Below are 21,258 nucleotides of genomic sequence, written 5' to 3' on the forward strand. Positions count from 1 at the left end.
GAGGGAGGAAGGAAAGAAATTGGGAGGGAGGGAATGAAGGAAGAAAGGAAGGAAGAGGAAAGAAAGAATGTAGGAAAGAAAGAGGGAGGGAGAAAGGGAGGGAGGAAGGAAATTGGGAGGGAGGGAGGAAGAAAAGGGGGAAGAAAGAAAAAGAAAAGAAGAAGGAAAGAAGGTAGAAAGAGGAAGGGAGGAAACAAAAAACACAAAGAGAGAAAGGAAACTTATGCAAAGAAAACTTTGAGAAAAACAACAAAACAAAAAGGAAACACAGAAGGAAACACAAAGTGTAAAAAAGAAACCACATTTAAAAACACACACACACAGAAACCCCTGAAACACAACACGAAGACACGAAGAAGAGAAACAAAACGAAGCAACCCAGGATGGAAACCCAACATCAAACTAAGCCTCACCTTGTTTGTCCCCCGTCAAGACCCAGATCTTAATGTTGGCCAAGCTGAGAAGCGCCAGCGTCTCCGGAACTCCCTGCTGCAGTTTATCCTCGATGGCCGTGGCTCCCAGCAGCTGCGGGAGAGAGAGTTTACCCTCGACTTACGACGCTTCATTTAGTGACCGTCTGAAGTTGCAACGGTGACTTAGGAGCGGTTTTTTTCATACTTTACGACCGTCGCGGCCTTCCCCAGGGTCATGGGATCCAAATTCAGGCACTCGGGCCATGGACTCGTACTTACGACGGTCGGGGCAATCATTTTTGTGACCTTCCTCCCAGCCAAGTCAGCGGGGGAGCCCAATTCACTTAACAACTGAGGCCTGATTCACTTAATGACAAGGCCTGATTCACTTAACTGAGGCCTGATTCACTTAATGACCAAGGCCTGATTCATTTAACGACCAAGGCGCAATTCACTTAACAACCAAGGCCAGATTCAGTTAACAGCCGTGTTCCTAAGTTAACAACGGCAGGGATTCCCTCAGCAACAAGCAAGGCCATCAAAACAGGGGCCGAGCTCTTCTCACGACGGTCTCGCTTAGCAACAGAAATCTGGGTTCCTCAGTTGTGGCCGTAAGTCAAGGAACGGCTGCACCAGATTGGGGGAAATCTCATTTGTCGAAAGAAATTCAACGAAAGGACATTCAAAAGAGCAATAGGGAGAGATGGGGGGGGAAAGGGGGTGGAAGGACCAGGAGGGAGGGAGGGGACACCCGAAATAAAAAAGGGGGGAGGGTCTCGGCACCCACCACCAGGTCGTTTTCCACCTCCTCGTAAAGCCGAGCAATCCGCTCTTCGCGACCCTCGCCGTTAAGCGAGGCTTCCTCCAGCCGCTCCGCCCAGCCGGCGAAATATTTCTCGTCCAGATCCCGATAGGCCAGCACCAGCGTCCGCAGACCCTCGCCCGCGTATTCCTAAGACCAGGAGGAAATGGAGGGTGGGAAGAGAAGGGGCCCCCGCCCCAAAACAAGCCCCCCTCGGCCCCTTTCTAGCATGATTGGCACCCGCACAAATAGAGACACACACACACACACACACGAGGGTTGTGGGCCACCTACGTTGAGATGGTCGGTGGTGACGTTGTAGAGATCTTGGTTGCTGGGGAAGAGCCGCTCCAAGAGGATAACGTCGGCCCCTTTGGAGTAAAGGCGGATCTGACCTGGGGATTCCTCACTGGAGGAGGAGGAAGGAAGGAAGGAAGGAAGGAAGGAAGGAAGGAAGGAAGGAAGGAAGGGAGGGAGGGAGGGAGGGAGGAGGGAGGGAGGAGGGAGGGAGGAAGGAAAGAAGGAAGGAAGGAAGGAAGGAAGGAAGGAAGGAGAGTGAGAAGGAAGGAGGGAGGGGAAGGAAGGACAGAAGAAAGAAAGGAGGGATGGAGGAAAGAAGGAAAGGTAATGAGGAGGAGGGAGGGAAGGGAGGATAGAAGGAAGGAGGGAGGGAGGGGAAGGAAAGAAGGAAAGAAGGAAGAAGAGTGAGAAGGAAAGGAAGAAGGAAGGAAGGAGCAATGAGAAGGAAGGAGGGAGGGAAGGAAGGACAGAAGAAAGGAAGGAAGAAGAGTGAGAAGGAAAGGAAGAAGGAAGGAAGAAGCAATGAGAAGGAAGGAGGGAAGGAAGGAAGAAGAAAGAAAGGAGGTATGGAGGAAAGAAGGAAGGAAAGAAAAGGTAATGATAAGGAGGGTGGGAAGGAAGGATAGAAGGAAGGAGGGAGGGAAGGAAGGACAGAAGGAAGGAAGGAAGAAGAGTGAGAAGGAAAGGAAGAAGGAAGGAAGGAGCAATGAGAAGGAAGGAGGGAGGGAAGGAAGAAGAAAGAAAGGAGGTATGGAGGAAAGAAGGAAGGAAAGAAAAGGTAATGAGAAGGAGGGCGGGAAGGAAGGATAGAAGGAAGGAGGGAGGAAAAGAAGGATAGAAGGAAGGAAGGAAGAAGAGTGAGAAGGAAAGGAAGAAGGAAGGAAGGAGCAATGAGAAGGAGGGAGGGAAGGAAGAAGAAAGAAAGGAGGTATGGAGGAAAGAAGGAAGGAAAGAAAAGGTAATGAGAAGGAGGGAGGGAAGGAAGGATAGAAGGAAGGAAGGAGGGAGGGAGGGAGGAAAGAAGGAAGGAAAGAAAAGGCAATGAGAGGAAGGCAGGGGAAGGAAAGAAGGAAAGGGTTTACAAGGGGAGATATAAAATGTAATCAGGTTCTCCCACCCAAAAGCTTCCAAGACCCCCTGCGACCTCCCCGGCCGTCGTCTCCGCTTCCTCACCAATGACGGACATTCGTTTGCGCACGTTGTTGAAGTCCAAAATGGCCAGGAGTTGGTAAGTGACGGGGCACCCCAGCTCCTGCACCGTGATCGTTTTCGGGGTGCGTCCACGGAACACAAAGCCGAAATTGCGGGCGGCCGTCACCAAGGCGCCCTCATCAGGAGACTGGGCTTTGTAGTACAATTCTCCTGTTACAGGAAGGAAGGAAGGAAGGGAAGGAAGGAAGGAAGGAAGGAAGGAAGGAAGGAAGGAAGGAAGGAAGGAAGAAAGGAAGGAAGGAAGGAGTAGAGAAGAGATGGATGGATGAAAGGAAAGAAGGAAAAAGGAAGGAAGGAAAAATGGAGAGAAGGAAGGTCATGGAAGAGAGAGGGGGAAGGAAGGAAAGAAGGATGGATGGATATTGGGAAGGAGGGTGGGAGGGAGGGATAAAGGAAGGATATTGGGAGAGAGGGAGGGAGGAAGGAAGGAAGGAAGGAAGGAGGGAAGGAAAGGAGAAGAGAAGAGAAGAGAAGGAAGGATATTGGGAGAGAAGGAGGGAGAAAGCAAGGATATTGGGGAAGGAAGGAAGGAAGGAAGGAAGGAAGGAAGGAAGGAAGGAAGGAGAAAGGAAGGAAGGAATAGAGAAGAGATGGATGGATGAAAGGAAAGAAGGAAAAAGGAAGGAAGGAAGGAAAAATGGAGAAAAGAAGGTCATGGAAGAGAGAGGGGGAAGGAAGGAAAGAAGGATGGAGATTGGGAAGGAGGGTGGGAGGGAGGGATAAAGGAAGGATATTGGGAGAGAGGGAGGAAGGAAGGAAGGAGGGAAGGAGAGGAGAAGAGAAGGAAGGATATTGGGAGAGAAGGAGGGAGAAAGCAAGGATATTGGGAGAGGGAGGAATGAAGGAAGGAAGGAAGGAAGGAAGGAAGGAAGGAAGGAAAGAAAGAAAGAAAGAAAGAAAGAAAGAAAGAAAGAAAGAAAGAAAGAAAGAAAGAAAGAAAGAAAGAAAGATGACTGCTTCCAGACAGATTCCGTACACAATCCCTCATCTCCCAAACTTCTTTTCTTTCAAAGAGGCCCTTCGAATTTCCCTTCCCAACCTGGGCGCTTCTCTTCAGACATGACGGTGTGGCAGAGGGAGAGCAGCCGGAAAAACTCGTGGACGTGGAGGTCACCCAGCTTGACCGCTTCCAAAAGTCCGGTGTCCCAGAAGGTGAACGTGGATCGGCCAGTGAGTTGAAGGAAAAATCCACAGGATCCGTTTTCTTTTGAGGAGGGGAAAGGGGGGAGAGATAGGCAGTTAGAACCAGCTTTGGAGTGTACAAAAATTATAAGCTTTCATGCCTAAGGCAGAACTAGAACTCCCCATCTCCTGGTGATTGGTCCAAAGTCACCCAGCTGGCTTTCATGCCTAAGGCGGGACTAGAACTCCCCGTCTCCCGTTTCCTTGCCCTAACCACTAGACCAAAGTGCCGGCGTATTACCTTTCCCAGCTCAGCCTTGTATCCAAGATCATCCAATGCATCGCCTACAAAAACAAACAAACAAACCGAGGCTCAGAATTGGGGGAAAGAGGACGCAAACCGCCAATCCTTCCAAATAAAGGCAGTCCTCAACTTATGACGCTAATTCGCCCAGAATGATGGAACCGAGACGACGGAGGGACGGAAGGCTCACCGTAGCTGCGCCCGTTGATGGAGCACTTGCTGAAGACCATGATGTTCTGGGTAAGGGTCCCCGTTTTGTCCGAAAATATATATTCCACCTGGCCCAATTCCTCGTTTAGCGTTGTGGTCCGGGCTTCGGCCGGCGTGCACCGTTTCCCGCAATACATTTTCTTGTCCCAGTTGATGAAGTAGCTGTGGCCCAGACGGATGACCTCCACACTGCCGGAAAGAAAGTGGGGGCCGTTGGGAACCCCTGAAGCCCACTGAAAGGAGGCCCCCAAATCCCTTAAGGCCATTTCTCTCTCCCCACCCTTTATTTAATTTATTTTTATCGGTTTATTGACCTTCTATGCCGCCCACTCGCAGCTTGTGGTCGTGTGATAAAAATGCAGCCTATCCAACGTTAAAACGATAAATAAAGACCACAAATTTAAAATTCAGCTTTAAAAACGATGGATGGATGTATGGACGGACAGATGATAGATAGATAGACAGATATATAGATGATAAAGAGATAGATAGACAGATCAGATGGATAGATAGATAGATAGATAGATAGATAGATAGATAGATAGATAGATAGATAAAGAGATAGATAGATAGATAGATAGATAGATAGATAGATGGATAGATAGATAGATAGATAGATAGATAGATAGATAGATGGATAGACAGATATATAGATGATAAATAGATAGACAGATGGATGGATGGATGGATGGATGGATAGATAGATAGATAGATAGATAGATAGATAGATAGATAGATAGATAGATAGATAAATAGATAGATAGATAGATAGATAGATAGATAGATAGATAGATAGATATAGATAGATATAGATAGATAGATAGATAGATAGATAGATAGATAGATAGATAGATAGATAGATATAGATAGATATAGATAGATAGATGGATAGACAGATATATAGATGATAAAGAGATAGATAGATAGATAGATAGATAGATAGATAGATAGATGATAAAGAGATAGATAGATAGATAGATAGATAGATAGATAGATAGAGATAGATATAGATAGATAGATGGATAGACAGATATATAGATGATAAAGAGATAGATAGATAGATAGATAGATAGATAGATAGATAGATAGACAGACAGACAGACAGACAGACAGACAGACAGATATACAGATGATAAAGGGATAGATAGATGGATAGAGAAAGAGATGCCAATCGGATTGGTTTTCTGGGAGGGTCCAATGACAAGAGCTGTTTGCCCCTCAGCCTCAGTCTCTTGAGTTCTAAGGTAGAGTGCTCCTACCCATGGAGACTCTCTTCCTTTGGGTTGATATGCTTCATGGGCATCCTTATTTCTTTTTTCAGGCTGAGGGTCTGCTTGAGTGAGTCCACAGGAAATGAGCAATCCATAAAAGAACAGCCCCCACCCCCCCACCCCGGGAGAGGAACAAAGGGAGTCCGAGGAATGGGGTGGGCAGGGGGCCCTGATTTTGCTGCGACCTTGGAAGGAAGGAGGAAGGGGATGGGGGGGGGGGAAGGGAGGCAGGAAATGCCACAAGCCAACATCAAAGGGAAATTCGGTTCCCACCCAGAGTTTTGTAAAAACACGGGAAGGAGATTTCTTACCTGGGGGCTACAGAGTGAGAGAGAAACAGTCATGCAGGGAAAAAAAAAGAGATTTAAAAAAAAAGAGAGAAAGGAAAGAGGAGAGGAGAGAAATGAGGAGAGCAGAGATGAGGAGACTAGAAGATGGAAGGCAAGGAAGGGAAGGAAAAGGAGAAGAGAAGAGAAGAGAAGAGAAGAGAAGAGAAGAGAAGAGAAGAGAAGAAGAGAGAAAGAGAAGAGAAGAGAAGAGAAGAGAAGAGAAGAGAAGAGAAGAGAAGAGAAGAGAGAATGGAGTAGAGTAGAGTAGAGTAGAGTAGAGTAGAGAGAATGGAGTAGAGAGTAGAGTAGAGAAAGAGAAGAGAAGAGAAGAGAAGAGAAGAAGGGAACGAAAGGAAAGAGGAAAGGAAAAGGATGGAAGAAAGGAAAGGAAAGGGGAAGGAAAAGGGAAGGAAGAAAGGAAAGGAAAGGGAAAGGAAAGGAAGGGAAGGGAGGGAAGGAAAGGAAAACTTCAGCTCAAAAGGAAAAAAAAGGAGGCCCACCTGACGTAGAGTGAGATGGGAACTACGGTATTGAGGATGATGATGTAAGACCAGAAGGCCAGGAACCCCGACAAGAAGGCATTGTCCACCACTTTGTCCCACGGCAAATAAATCTGGAAGCAGACGCCCACTTCGTATTCCCAAATGGAGTTGCCGATGGCCAGGATCACCCCCATGCAGACCAGGAACCCGAAAATCTGCCGGTGGGAAATCACAGTTCGGTTTGGACAAAGGAGAAAGGGGGGAAGCAAGGCGGTCTTCCTCTTTGTCCATTCTATCTCCTGTCCCCATTTTTTTATCGCGATGTGGTCAATTCCCACATTTGAGGAGGTCAATTTCAACAGCTGAGTTTGGACAAAGGAGCAGAAAGGAAGAAGCCGCCAGATGCCGTCTCCTCTTTATCCCTACCTACATGAAGTTCCCTTCTATTTTTCTGGCTCTTTTCATTCCCAGGTGGTCAATTCCACATTTCAGGATATCAATTTCAACACTTCCCCTTTGAATAAAAGGAGCAGAAAGGGAGAAGCTGCATGGCATCCCTCTTTGTCCCCACCTACACGAATTCCCTTTTATCCCTTTCATCATGTCCCTTGTCATCCACATGTGGTCAATTCCACATGTCAAGCGGCCAATTTCAAGAGATTCCGGATTACAACTTCAAGTCCACTCAGGCATTGCCGTTGGGCAGCTTTGAGTCATCCAGAATGGTGGTGAAGGACAGAGAGCCAATTTCCCCGGATTGAGATGGAAGGAAATTAATGAAGTCCACTAAAAAATCCACTTTCCTACATTCTCCGGACGACCACCCTGCAGAGCGGGACAAGGACTTGACTGCCCCCTGGTGGAGCATTCCCAGAAAATTCTCTGCCTCTAGTTTCTCATCCTGGAAACTAAAAGAGCACCCAGTGTCTACCCCATGCCTGAGAGCTGGGAGTACTGGATTCGAAACATGGGCACGGAATGGGAGGGGCTCACGTACCCAAAGCACCAAAGTATTCATCAAACGGTCAATGCTGGTCCTCTTGAATTTCGTGCGGCCGCTGTTTTGCATTAATTTGGTATCCGGCCCTGCCGAAGGAGAGAACCAAGAAGTAATTTTTGCCTCTCCCGATTCTGAATTTATTTATTTTTATTTAGTTATTTCTTGAATTTATCGGACGCCCATCTGGTAATGAAACGAATCTGGGCGGAGGGTCAAATTAATTTTAAAAGGTTTTTCCCAAAAAACCAGCACTGCGAATAAGCCATAGATAGACTAACAGAGTTGGAAGGGACCTTGTAGGTCATCTAATCCAACCTGCCTATAAATTATCAAGAGTAAAAATAACACAAACCACACCGAAGCAATTAAGGGAACCAGGCAAGATTATCTGCCCCCAAAGCTTTGTGTCTTCTGCCTTGTCTCACCTCCCAGCTTGGAAGACACACCTGGCACCCCGCCCCTCCAATACCTGCGAAGATGACCAGGCCGAAGCACCACTCTGTATTACCTGAAGGACCGCCTCCAGGCCTCGCAACAACCTGTTTTGCCACTCCGTGTCGGTTTGTTGTCTTTCCCAGTACAGTCCCAGGGCGCCTCCATCACCCATTTTTTCGAGTCCTATATTGTTAGCCCGGTTTGTGTCTCGCCAAATCACCTCTCCTGAAATTTAAAACAAAACAAAAATCGACAAAGAGGTCAGTTACAGCTAGTCCTCGTTTAATGAGGGTCATTGAGGCCAGGATTTCCGTCACTAAGGTGTGCGGCGGTGAAACGATGACGTCCTGTGGCTGCACTCTTTAATGATGGCAGTTGCGGCATTGTTAAGTGAGGACTGCATTGGCCATGGAGGGAGAATTTCGACTTCCCGCAGGCTTGTCCACTGAATTTGAAAGTCACAAAGCACAGTCACAGCAGGATGTACACTGAGAGCATTTGCACCGAGACAAATTCCCTGCGTGTCCAACCACACTTGGCCAACAAAAGAATTCTAAATCTTCTAAAAAAATCAAAATAATACGCCATCTTAAAAATGAATTTTACCATCAAAATGCGCTAGGTTGTTGGTGTCGGTTAGCTCGGATGTCACTGGGATAGCTTGTCGGACTTTCATATTGGTCTCCCTGTGGAGAAAAAGTAGTTTAATCATGGCCAGGAAGGTAGAAGGTGGTCTCTCAGGTACTGTTGGTCTTTAAGGTACTGTTTCTCTTAACGTGAAAACTTTTAAGAACTCTGGACTTCCACAATTCTCCGCTTTCTCTGAAAATTGGCGTCTTTAAAGTCCTGCGAACTTCAACTCCCAGAATTCCCCAGTGGTTGAGGAAGCTGAAATCCTCAAGTCTTAAAAGTCACAAAGGTTCAGAAACTGGGGGATTCTGGGAGTTGAAGTGCACAGGTCTTATAACTGCCAAGTTTAAAAAAACAAACACCTGGGGGATTCTGGGAGTTGAAGTCTCCATGTCTTAACATTGCCAAGTTTCAGAAACTGGGGGATTCTGGGAGTTGAAGTCCACAGGTCTTATAACTGCCAAGTTTTTTAAAAAACTGGGGGATTCTGGGAGTTGAAGTCTCCATGTCTTAACATCGCCAAGTTTCAGAAACTGGGGGATTCTGGGAGTTGAAGTCCACATAACTGAAAGTCGCCAAGTTGCAGAAATATTGTTTTAAAAGAGCAGCCAGAGCTAGCCTAACACTCACCCATCCAGCTCGGCCGTCTCGATATAACAAAGTCCGTGAGGTTCGCTGCTGGACAACAGAAGCAGATCAGCCTGGATTTGGGCAAGGAGAAAATGTTCTTTTTAAAAAAAAATCAAATCTTGATTTTGGTCATTGACTATAGCAGAACGATAAACTTGCAACCCAACCTTAGATCAAAACGTAGCCAGAAACGCCGGGCTTAAACGTAAGTTTGAAGCAGATAGGACGACATCAACTGTTGTTTATTTTCACTTAAGATCATTCTTAAAACTAGAATTATTGAGGTTCCTATTAAGGGTCACCCCCCTCCTTCCGATTAAATCTGGATTTCTGAATTGATCAGGGTTAGACCAAAGATGTCTAAGCCGAGGGGAAAAAAACGTAAAATCTAAAACTTTCAGCTTTTAAGGACTTGGAGAGACGATTAGCAAATGGCATGGTCTACAGGGGAGGAAAGGGCCTTGATCCCTTCATGGGCTGCAGCTGTGACAACTGAATAAGAGTTTAGACCTGCGTACTGGCAAATGCTGGAAACAAAGCGTGTTTTATTTTGGTCTGAAGTTATCTTGGTTGGCAGTCCTTCCAACAGAGACTGTGCCTTGTTATCGCCTTGAATTTGGTAAATATTTCCCTTGTTCTGTTGTGGAAATTTCATCATTGTAGTTTGTTTGGATGTGTTTTTTTTTATTTCACCTCTACCTGCTCATTAAATTCGGACTGTATTGCTTTCTTTTGAAAACTATTTTTGAATAAGTTTTATCTCCAACTGAGAATTATTTGAACAGTGGGTCCAAGTCGGAGGCATTAAAGGACATTTATTTACGTTTTGGATTTTGTTACGTTTGTGTTACGTTTGTGTCAACACCGCTCCGATGTGATTTTAGCAGCAGCTTAAAGATTATTTGGCAATGTGGAAAAAAACAAACACAGCCTGATAAGATAAGAAGGGAAAAATTAGAACAGATTACCCCATACCTTAGACCCAGAAACATATCTCCCAATGGAAAAAGATAAGATTTTTTTTTTTTAAAAAAAAAAGCCATTGGCTTTTTTGATAAACTGGAAAGTTCCCAAATGTTTCTCCTGGATTTGGCTGCAGGAGAAATCCCTGACTAATTATAGCTGGTTTAGAGGTAGTCCTCAGTTTACGACTGTAATTGAGCTCAGAATTACGTTCCTAAGTCATACCAGTCATTAAGTGAGTCGCCATTGGACAAATTTTATAACCCTTTTTTGCAGCGGCTGCTAAGTGAATCCCCCACGGTCATTAAGCAAACAAGGAGGTCATTACGTGAATCCATTGTTTGCAATGGGATGGAAATCAGAAGTAAATACCAGTTTCAAGAGAGAGAAAAAATTGTAAATTGCAGCCGATCTAAATTTGAATGAAACTTAAATGAATCAAATGAAATGCAATGGAATTCAAATGAAATTTAAGTGACATTTAAATGAAATGCAATTGAATTCAAATGTACCTAAATGAAATGCAATTGAATTCAAATGAAATTTAAGTCACATTTCAATGCAATGCAATGGAATTCAAATGAAATTTAAAGTGCAATTTAAATGAAATGTAACTGAATTCAAATAAAATTTAAGTGAAATTTAAATGAATTGCAATTGAATTCAAATGAAATTTAAGACATTTAAACGAATTGCAACTGAATTTAAATGAACTTTAATGAATTGGAATTGAATTCAAATGAAGTTTAAATGAATTGCAATTGAATTCAAATGAAATTTAAATGAAATGCAACTGAATCCAAATGAAATTTAAATGAAATGCAATTGAATTTAAGTGAAATTTAAATGACAGCCTCTCTCCCCATATTCTCCCCCCCCCCCACCTTCCAATTCTGTCGGCTTCTGTGCTTTCGTCCACCGTCCATAACACACGGACTTACCGCAACAAACTGGTTATTTTCTAATTTTATGATATCACCAACCCGGACATTCATCCATTCCTCCTTCTGGAGGCTGGCGGCGGCGAAAAGGAGAAGCAAAGGAATAAAATAAAATTTTAAAAAAGGAATAAAACATCGAGGAGGCTAAAAATCTGCCTTGATTTTTTTTCGTTTCGTGGGTTTCCAATTCCCTGCACGGGAGCCGGCAGAGCCTCCATGCTTCAGTGCAGTCTACCTTCAAACGCCAAGGACCTCACGCAGGAACGGCTTTATATTCCCCACCCCCCATAATAGTTTATCAAAAAGAGGCAGCCCTCAATGTACAACCCCGATCGAGCCCTCCACAATCGTTTCCGTTGCTAAGTGAGTTTTGCCCCATTTTACGACCTTTGTTAATTACTGCAGCTATTATAAATCCATAACACGGTCATTTAAGTGAATCGGGTTTTTTTCCCCCAGCACCGTTGTAACTTCAAACCGTCACTAAATGGAACGGTCGTAAGGCGAGAATCCCCCCTCCTTCTCCTCCCTCCCTTCACAGACCGTACTCACATCCCGTTGATTAAAACTTGGGAATGGCGGCTGTTCACCTGGTTATCGCTCTTGTGGCGAAACTGTGGGTGGAAAGAACAGGGTGGGGGTGGTCAAAGCCAGTATTTGAATCCAAGATACCCCCCCCCTCGCCCGAGATTACGAGCTAGATTCACACACACACACACACATCCTGCCCCCAAAATTGTGCCCCCTGCAGGTTTAAAACTGAACAAGGTTTGGTGCTTGGTAAGGGACCAATTTTTTCCCCCCTAATCTGGATGAATAACCCCGTCGTTAAATAGAACAAGGGGGTTCTGCTGGGTTTGCGAGGCTCTGGGGGGTTCCAATGACCCTCCCCGGTTGTAAAACAAATCGCACTGTCCTTAAGCAAATAGTGTGGCCATTCAGCGAATCCACGCTTCCGAAGGGGCGTCAAGGGAAATCAGCCAAAAAAAAGAAAAGGGTCACAAAAATTGTGAACTTGACAACGCTGCCGCAGATTTTTCTGCAATTCTGTTCTTCTGCTATTCTTTTTCCTTCCTTTCCTCCCTTTCTTTCCCCTTCCTTCCTTCCTGCTTTCCTTCCTTTCTCCCCTCCACTTTCTTTCTTTCCTTCCTTCCTCTCCATTTCCTTCCTTCCTTCCTTCCTCCTTCCTTCCTTTCTCTTTCCCTTCCTTTCCACTTCCTTCCTTCCTGCTTCCTTCTTCCTTTCTTCCCTCCCCGTTTTTTCTTTTCCCTTCTCCACTTTTCTTCCTTTCCTTCCCTCCCATTTTCCTCCCTCCTCCCTTCTCTCTCTTCCTCCCTTCCCTTCCCCTTCCTTCCTTCCTTGCCTCCCTCCCTCCGTTTCTCTTTCCCTTCTCCACTTCCTTCCTTCCTTCTCCATCACTGGAGGTTTTCAAGAAGAGACTGGACAGCCATTTTGTCTGGAATGGTCTAGGGCCTCCTGCTTGAGAAGGGGGTTGGACTAGATGACCTCCGAGGACCCTTCCAAACTCTGTTGTTATTCTGTTTCTTCTTCCTTCTTTTTTTTTTTTGGCAAAAGCCTTCAGAAAAAAAAAAAACCTCCCTCCCTTCCTCTTTCCCACACTCACGTAATCGTCGGTGGCATCCTTGACGGCCGTGATGGTGAGCACAAGGACTAAAGGCACGATGGTGGTGAACCAAGACAGCGAGGAGATCTGGGGGATCAGCTGGGGGAGGGAAAGCCGAGAGGGGCAGTTTATTGATGGGGACCCCTGGCTGCGGGGGGTTCTCACCTTGAGAGCAGGGCTCCCCGGTGGTGGCAGCCAGGTGATCTTGGCCAGGATGAGATTTTGAGGAACCGAACCCGGGGACAGGAGAGGAAAAAAGAGGTGACAGGTGGAGAGAAGGAAGGAAGGAAGGAAGGAAGGAAGGAAGGAAGGAAGGAAGGAAGGAAGGAAGGAAGGAAGGAAGGAAGGAAGGAAGGAAGGAAGGAAGGAAGGAAGGAAGGAAGGATAACAGAATGAAAGCATTGAAAGGGAGCTTGGAGGCAGAGGAAGGAAGGAAGGAAGGAAGGAAGGATAACAGAATGAAAGCATTGAAAGGGAGCTTGGAGGCAGAGGAAGGAAGGAAGGAAGGAAGGAAGGAAGGAAGGAAGGAAGGAAGGAAGGAAGGAAGGAAGGAAGGAAGGAAGGAAGGAAGGAAGGAAGGAAGGAAGGAAGGAAGGGGAGGAGGGAAAAAAGGAGAAAGGGAGGGAGGAAAAAAGAAAGGGGAGGGGAGAAAAAAAGAAGAAAGGGAAGGAGGGAGGAAGAGAAGGAGGGAGGAAGGAAGGAAAAAGAAAGGGAGGGAGAAGAGGAAAGAGAAGGGGAGGATGGGAAGGAAGAATAGGGAAGTGAGAAAGGAAGGAAAGACGGGAATGAGGGAAAGAGGGAAGGAAGAGAGAGAGGGAAAAAGGGAGGGATAAGGGAAAGGAAGAAAGGGAGGGAGGGAGGGAAGGAAGGAAAGAAAAACGAAGGGAGGGAGGAAGGAAAGAAGGAAGGAGGGAGGGAAAGAAGGAAGGGAGAAAGGAAGGAAGATTGGAAGGGAAGGGTTGGAAAAAGAGGAAGGAAGAAGGAAGGAAGAGGGAGGGAGGAAGAAGGAGAGAAAGAAAGAGAATGGAAGAAAAGAGAGAGGTAAAAGGGAAGAGAGAATCAAGTTAGAAAGAGAAAGAGGGAAAGGGATAGAGAAGGAAGGAAAGAAGGAAGGAAGGAGAATATGAGAAAAAGGAAGGAAAGAGAGAATCTCAGAGCAAAAACCTTGGAGAGAGAGAAAAAAACAACAACAGCGAAAAGCAGAAGGAAAAACGAGAAAGCAAGAAAAGGAATATCCGTAAATGAAAGCAGGATACTTTCAGGATTTTTTTAAAAAAATTATTTTGGAGGGGGGGGTGGCGGAGTTAACTGTGCCAAACTGTGGTTTCCGGGGGAGGGGGTCCACCGTGTGCCAAAGTGGGAAGCTTGGAGGTTGGCACCCCACGGAAGAAAAAGAGGCCAACCCCCGATTTATGTTCCCTCCCACCCACCCCAAAAAAAAACCTCACCTGGAGAATAAGGAGGAAAAGGAAGTAAGTATTTGCAACTTCCTGGAACTGTTCGAACAGGTTGATGGGTAGGAAAGTGACCACGTTGTATTTTGACGTCTTGATGCAGTTACTCTGCAGAGAAGCGGGAGAAATTTTAAAAAAAATATCAATAAATATCAACAATATAAATTATAATATATAATAATATCAATAAATATCAATATAAATGCTGTATCAATCATATAAATAAATATAAACATCAACAATATAAATGTAAATGTAAATATAAATGATATAATTATAAATGATATAAATATAAATGATATAAATATAAATATAAATGATGTAAAGGTAAATGGTATAATTATAAATATATAAGTATAAATATACATGTAAATGTAAATATAAATATAAATTATAAACAGAGCCAAAGCAAAATTTAAAGGACAAAAAAATGCAGAATTTGGAAAGCAGATAGATCAGAAAAAAGAGGTCTGGAGGTTTTATGTTTTCCCCTGTTTTTGAGTCGATGGACGGACAGTTGCAGAAATCAGAGAATACAGTGACTCCTCAGACTTACAACCGTTCATTTAGTGACCGCTGGAAGTTTGAAGGGCCCTGAAAAAGCGACTTAGGGCTGTTTTTCACACTTACAACCACTTTTTCACACTCGTGACCGTCATAGTACTCCCCCTGTGGTCACGTGATCAAAATTCAGGCGCTTGGCAACGGACTCGTATTTACGACGGGTTGTAATGTCCCTGACCCCCTTTTTGCGACCTTCCGATAAGCCAAGTCCATGCTTGATTCGCTTAACGACCGTGTGAATAACTCACCAAGTGCAGGGATTACGTTAACAGCTCAAAGTCAACTTCACAAATGTCTCCCTCAGCCACAGAAATGTGGGGTTCCATTATTGTGGTCGTAGGTACATAGACATACATAGAGTTGGAAGGGACCTTGGAGGTCTTCTAGTCCAACCCCGTTTAGGCAGGAAACCCTACTGCTCCAATTCGGGTGGAGGACTAGCTATAAAAGAGATTGTCTGTTTGGCCTTTGGCTTGCTTTCCCCTAAGGTGGTTTTGGCTGCTTAACTGGGTTAACGTGGGCGAAGTCCCTTTTGCCGGCTCAGCCAGGATTGTGAGTCACTCATTTGGGGTTGTTTTCACGCAACACGACAACATGGACTTTGGAAAATCGGGGGAAAGAACCCAAATGCAAGCTAGAGATAAATCTTCTCTCCAGACCCTCCAAAATTTGAATTTTTGGGAAACTGGGAAAATGTTTCGGCTGGAGGCAAGATTTGCAGACTTACAGAATCCGGAAGGTTGCTCCCATTATCCCCTGCCGGGCTGGATGGGTGGTAGAACTCCCCAGGTGTCAAAGGGGGGGTCGGGGACCCCAATTTAAAGAGTCACCCCGTTTCAGCCACGCAAAAGCGAACAGTGTGGGTGCCAAAGATTAAAAAAAAAAAAATTGCACGCAATTTTCGGCTGCCACTCACCGCATATTGAAATTTTTCGTTGTATTCTCTAGAGTTGGCCTTTACTCGCCGTTCCTCCTCTGGAAGAGAAATTGATCCGGATGAGCTGGGACGAACCCCAAGAATCGACCAAAAAAAATACCCCAAAGCCCACGGTTATCTTCCCCCATTTTCTTTTATGTGGGATTTAAATCGAATGTTAGTTTGAGTTGGAGATGCTGGGAGCGGATTCGAGAGTTCCCGGTGGAGCCGAGCTGGGTAAGGAAGAGGTGGGCAGCTGTGGTCTATTCTTGGTAGCAGGTTTGCTGGCTGAAGAAGAAGAAGAAGAAGAAGAAGAAGAAGAAGAAGAAGAAGAGGAGGAGGAGGAGGAGGAGGAGGAGGAGGAGGAGGAGGAGGAGGAGGAGGAGGAGGAGGAAGAAGAAGAAGAAGAAGAAGAAGAAGAAGAGGAGGAGGAGGAGGAGGAGGAAGAAGAAGAGGAGGAGGAGGAGAAAGGAAAGAAGAAGGAAGAAGGGAGGAGGAGAATAACAGGAAGAGGAAGAGGAAGAGGAAGTGGAGGAGAAAGGAAAGAAGAAGAAGAAGAAGAAGAAGAAGAAGAAGAAGAAGAAGAAGAAGAAGAAGAAGAAGAAGAAGAAGAAGAAGAAGAAGAAAGTAGTAGTAGTAGTGGAGGAGAAAGGAAAGAAGAAGGAAGAAGGGAGGAGGAGGAGAAGAATAACAGGAAGAGGAAGAGGAGGGAGAAGAAGGAGGAGGAGGAGGAGGAGGAGGAGGAGGAGAAGAAGAAAGGGAGGAGGAGGAGGAGAAGAATAACAGGAAGAGGAAGAGGAAGAGGAAGAGGAGGGAGAAGAAGGGAGGAGGAGGAGGAGAAGAAGAAAGGGAGGAGGAGGAGGAGGAGGAGGAGAGGAGGAGGAGGAGGAGGAGGAGGAGGAGAAGAGAAGAAGAAGAAGAAGAAGAAGAAGAAGAAGAAGAAGAAGAAGAAGAAGAAGAGGAGGAGGAGGAGGAGGAGGAGGAGGGGAGGAGGAGGAAGAAGAGGAGGAGGAGGAGGAGAAAGGAAAGAAGAAGGAAGAAGGAGGAGGAGGAGAATAACAGGAAGAGGAAGAGGAAGAGGAAGTGGAGGAGAAAGGAAAGAAGAAGAAGAAGAAGAAGAAGAAGAAGAAGAAGAAGAAGAAGAAGAAGAAGAAGAAGAAGAAGAAGAAGAAGAAGAAAGTAGTAGTAGTAGTGGAGGAGAAAGGAAAGAAGGGAGGAGGAGGAGGAGAAGAATAACAGGAAGAGGAAGAGGAAGAGGAGGGAGAAGAAGGAGGAGGAGGAGGAGGAGGAGAAGAAGAAAGGGAGGAGGAGGAGGAGGAGGAGGGAGGAGAAGAAGAAGAAGAAGAAAGGAGGAGGAGGAGGAGGAGGAGGAGGAGGAGGAGGAGGAGGAGGAGGAGGAGGAGGAGGAGGAGGAGGAGGAGAACAGGGAGGAGGAAAAAGAAACTGGAGGAGGAAGGAAGGAAGAAGGAAGGAGGAGGAGAAGAAAAAAAGGAGAAGCAGGAAAAAGAAAGGAGAAGAAAGGAGAAGAAAGAAAGAAAGGAGGGAGGGAGGGAGGGAGGGAAGAAAGGAAAATTGAAGAGAAGGAAGGAAAGAAAGAGAAAGGAGAAAGAAAAAAACGGAAGGAATGAAAGAAAGAAGGAAGGAAGAAAAAAAGAACGAAACCAACCAACCAACCACCAATTCTGAATCCTACCACGGAGAGGATGCCTCTCTGGCCGCTGAACACAAGGTCACTTTTACGAAAACTGGAAAGAATTTGCTGTTTTCTGGGGTGGGGGGCAGGAAAACCAGGCTTATTTCCCCCCCCATGTCCATAATGCAAGGAAGGGGGAGGGGAAGGGGGAGAAGCGGGGGGGAGGAAAGATGAGGTAATGTGTGAAGAGTGCCGCAGCAAGTAGTACACCCTCCCTGGAGAGACCCTGGCAGGACAAAAGCGAGGACCACTGGCTTGGCATGAACACCCCCCCACCACCCCATTATTTTCCAAGGAGAGACCCCCCCCCTTTCCTACCTGTCCCCCAAAGAGGCTGGCGGCGGGCATCCGTGGTCGTTACGGCGACCCAGGGCCATTTCTCGGGCATCTCTTTGGGGATCGTCATGGTTACGGCCCAGTGTCTCTGTGTGTGTGTCTCCCGGATGGGACAGATAGTCTCAGGGAGTCCCTTTTCTCTCCCCCCCTCCCCACCCTTCGACACCGACCGACCGACCGGCTGCAGAAGAGAAAGTCTACCCTGACATTGAAGGAGAAGGAGGAGGGGGGGGGCAACCTCCCACTGCCGCACAGCAGCCAATCAGGGGCAAGGATGGCGTCACCAAGACGACCGCTTGAGGGGGGAACGGGTGGGGGGAAAGGGGGGTTTGCTGCGGACCCTTCTCAGAAAAGGAGGGGCTGAGGGATGGATCAGCCGAAAAGAAAATAAGGGGGAAAAAAGTCTAGAAAATCCAATTAAAACTCTCCTCCTTCTTAAGAATTGTTGCATTCCGTTCTTCCCCTCGCGTGGAAAGGCTAGATCGGGCGAATAGGACATAGGGGTCTTAGGGCTGGAAGGGACCTCCGAGGTCTTCTAGTCCAACCCCCTCTGCTCAAGTTCATGGAATCATGGGCTGGAAGGGACCTTGGAGGTCTTCTAGTCCAACCCCCTCTGCTCAAGTTCATGGAATCATGGGCTGGAAGGGACCTCGGAGGTCTTCTAGTCCACCCCACTTTGTGAGGTGATCTGGGTTATGAGAGACAGAGACCAACCCAAAGTCACCCAACAGGCTTTCATGCCTAAGGTGGGACTAGAACACAACCTCCTGGTGATTGGCTTAAAGTCACCCAATCAGTTTTCATGCCTTAAGGCGTCACTGGAACTCCCCGTCTCCTGGTGATTGGCCCAAACTCACCCAGCGGGCTTTCATGCCTAAGGTGGGACTAGAACTCACCGTCACCTGGCCCGAAGTCACCCAACCCACTTTCTAAGGCAGGACTCGAATTCACCCTCTCCTGCTTCCCAGCCTAGTGCCTTAACCACTAGACAAAACTGCCTCTCGGCTTTACACTTTTCTGCAGAAATTGGGGCCTCGGATTCTTCCTCCCGCCGAGCTTCTTAGGCTAAGCCCAGTCTACCTTAAACCTTGTTTCCTCGCAGATAGAAAAATACTGAGTCTCACCTGTGGGGTGTTTCTTAGCACAAAATCCCATGGCATTTGCTGGTCAGGCCCCAAAGAGACGCTGCAATGGGGGGCGGGGGGGAGGAGAGAAAAGAAAAGCACGTGTTGCAGGAAGAGGAAAAAAAATAACCCACCGGCATGCTAAACCTGGTTATTAAACTTAGCCTTGATTATTAACCACAGCTAGAATTGTATTTGCTCAAAATTAGAAAAGCCAAGAGATTCCTAACTGAGGAATATTAGGATGAATAGAAATGAATAGATTAACACTTAAAGAGGAGGAGTAAAATGAATAGTATAAAATACGGGAACTATTTTATCGATGGCTAGGGAAAAAATATGAAAGCTAGAAATAGCTAATATAGTGAAATATAGAAAAGATGTTAATAGAATTAAACATGTTAAGAAGAGGAGCGTTATAGTAATAGAGATATTATGTATATCAACAAGAATAAGATAAGAATAGAGAATTAATACTAAAGTAACGAACATGGATGTAAACTTTTAATTGTTACTATACAAGATATTTTTGTACCCAGACAACACACACCCTTAAATGGAAGATGAATTGTATGTACTTTAAGTAAAATAAAATAAAATAAAAACTTAGCCTGTTCCCGAATTCCCACAATCCATCCCGAAGCTAACCAGGCCAGACAGATTCCCAAAACATGTGAATATTAATATTAATATTCATAATTTATTCAGTTTACAGGCTGCCCAACTTGTAGCGATTCTGAGCCGTTTACAAATGGGGGAAAAAACATTTAAAAACAAGGAAAGAAAGAACTAACAAGCCCAGATGCGAACAAAGAAAAGGAAAAATGGCTTAATGGCCTTCCCATTAACCCAGGTTAAGGCCAACCAGGTTTTTTTTAACCTATCTGGTTAAACAGAACTCTGTTCAGAGAATATAGTACAACTTTGTGATGAAAAAAAAAATCCAGTGTTGCAGACTTCTAAATATCAGAATAATTTTAATTTGCCATTATTTTAAAACATTTCAAGTCAGGCTTGGGTCAAAAGTATAAATGAGGCAGAGTAGGGATTGAGTAGCAAAAAAATTATCTCTGTCTTTCCAAATATTGAAACCAGTGAAATTGAGGTAGATGAGATAGAAGCAAAGATTCCTTCAAATTACATTGCGTTGAGCTGCGGAACTCCCTGCTACAAGGAATAACACAACCAATTTTAACAGAGATTTGTGAAAAAGTGGCCACGGTGTTTGATGGCTGTTATACTCCCCCTAAGCCCAGTTAGGGCTGAGCTGATTATACAAAGCCACGACACGGTTACTCCACTAAACCACGATCAAACTATGGTTTGATGCACCGTGTGAATGAGGCCAGTGGTAGTGTGTCAAGCCGGTGAGGAGGTGAGAGCCTAACAGCTTTAAAACAATGACATTTTCACCAAAATGATAGGGAAAGGCTGTTTTTTTTTTTAAAAAAAAGGAGAGAATTTAAAAAGAGAGACACACACAAACACACAAACGCACCCAAGATCCTAAAGCTGTTTCTTCCTCTTTCTGAAACACAACTGCAGGCAAACAAATAAACCAAAGGCCCGAAAAACCGTCATTCTCTGCTCCGTCAGAGACGCGGGTTCGAAGATGTGATAAGACCAACCACAAGCCGATTGTGCAGCATTGTTGTGATTGTGGCTACCGACAATTGCCTTGACCAAGGCTGATCTGCTGGGCCGCCCAATCCCACCCCACCGCCTCCCTTGCGCACAACCACACACAACGCTCCTTTTGCTGGGACACCCTGTGCACAAAACATTGTGGTTAGTTTTTGTCCTAGTTCCCCTAGCCGGATGGAGGTGCCATGTGACACACACGGAGAACACAACAACCCAAACACAGCCAGGCGTCAACCAAGGAGTTGGGTGCCTGTCCCATCACGTCAAGTTCAACCCTGGAAACGCCCCTCCTATATAAGCCAGAAGCTTTTGCGACGCAACAAACCATGGTTGGTTTATCCCTGAGCTGTTGAGAGAGCCCAGCTGGCTAAGAAACCTGGTTTGAGAAATAAGGATGGTAGGAAAGGAGGAGGAAGAGCTGGCTGGGGGTGATGGGAGGTGTAGTACCCCTAGTGTGCTGGATGACACAGCGGAGAAGGCCACCTGGCCCTCCCCCCAAAGAGGCAAAGAGGCAGGAGCGTTTCAGAGGACCCTGGATTCCAATGCCCATCAGCCACAGTTAAGCTGGGAAGGGTGGGTTCTGGAATCCTAGGAGAGCTACCTTATGGGTCATTTCTGGGGAGAGGGGTGGCTATGTAAATTAGATTGATAGAGGGAGGGAGGGAGGGAGGGAGGAAAATAGAGGGGAGGGAGGGAGGGAGGAAAGAGAAAGAAAGAAAGAAAGAAAGAAAGAAAGAAAGAAAGAAAGAAAGAAAGAAAGAAAGAAAGAAAGAAAGAAAGAAAGAAAAAGAAAGAAAGAAAGAAAGAAAGAAAGAAAGAAGCAGGCAGGAAGGAGGGAAGGTGTAAGGAAGGAAAATAG

The 21,258-nt window shown here is 45.8% G+C and overlaps 1 protein-coding gene across 1 annotated transcript in view; it reads right to left on the minus strand.

Annotated features, from left to right (window-relative positions):
• ATP8B2 (ATPase phospholipid transporting 8B2) overlaps positions 1–21,258 on the minus strand; it is a 39,565-nt gene that overhangs the window by 11,453 nt on the left and 6,854 nt on the right. The window contains 20 exon segments of the mRNA XM_087943721.1: positions 414–525; positions 1,201–1,365; positions 1,510–1,613; positions 1,616–1,624; positions 2,689–2,877; positions 3,767–3,889; positions 3,892–3,931; positions 4,151–4,194; positions 4,344–4,552; positions 6,464–6,660; positions 7,443–7,531; positions 7,915–7,953; positions 8,472–8,566; positions 9,141–9,211; positions 11,045–11,117; positions 11,597–11,658; positions 12,669–12,767; positions 14,117–14,230; positions 15,603–15,661; positions 18,756–18,816. Of these exon segments, the coding sequence (XP_087799847.1) occupies positions 414–525; positions 1,201–1,365; positions 1,510–1,613; positions 1,616–1,624; positions 2,689–2,877; positions 3,767–3,889; positions 3,892–3,931; positions 4,151–4,194; positions 4,344–4,552; positions 6,464–6,660; positions 7,443–7,531; positions 7,915–7,953; positions 8,472–8,566; positions 9,141–9,211; positions 11,045–11,117; positions 11,597–11,658; positions 12,669–12,767; positions 14,117–14,230; positions 15,603–15,661; positions 18,756–18,786 (1,924 nt within the window). The 5' untranslated portion in view covers positions 18,787–18,816.

This window comes from Notechis scutatus, chromosome 14, assembly GCF_049901735.1.
Source record: "Notechis scutatus isolate UNSWTSFEM ecotype Mainland chromosome 14, rNotScu1.2, whole genome shotgun sequence".
Classification (NCBI taxonomy): domain Eukaryota; kingdom Metazoa; phylum Chordata; class Lepidosauria; order Squamata; family Elapidae; genus Notechis; species Notechis scutatus.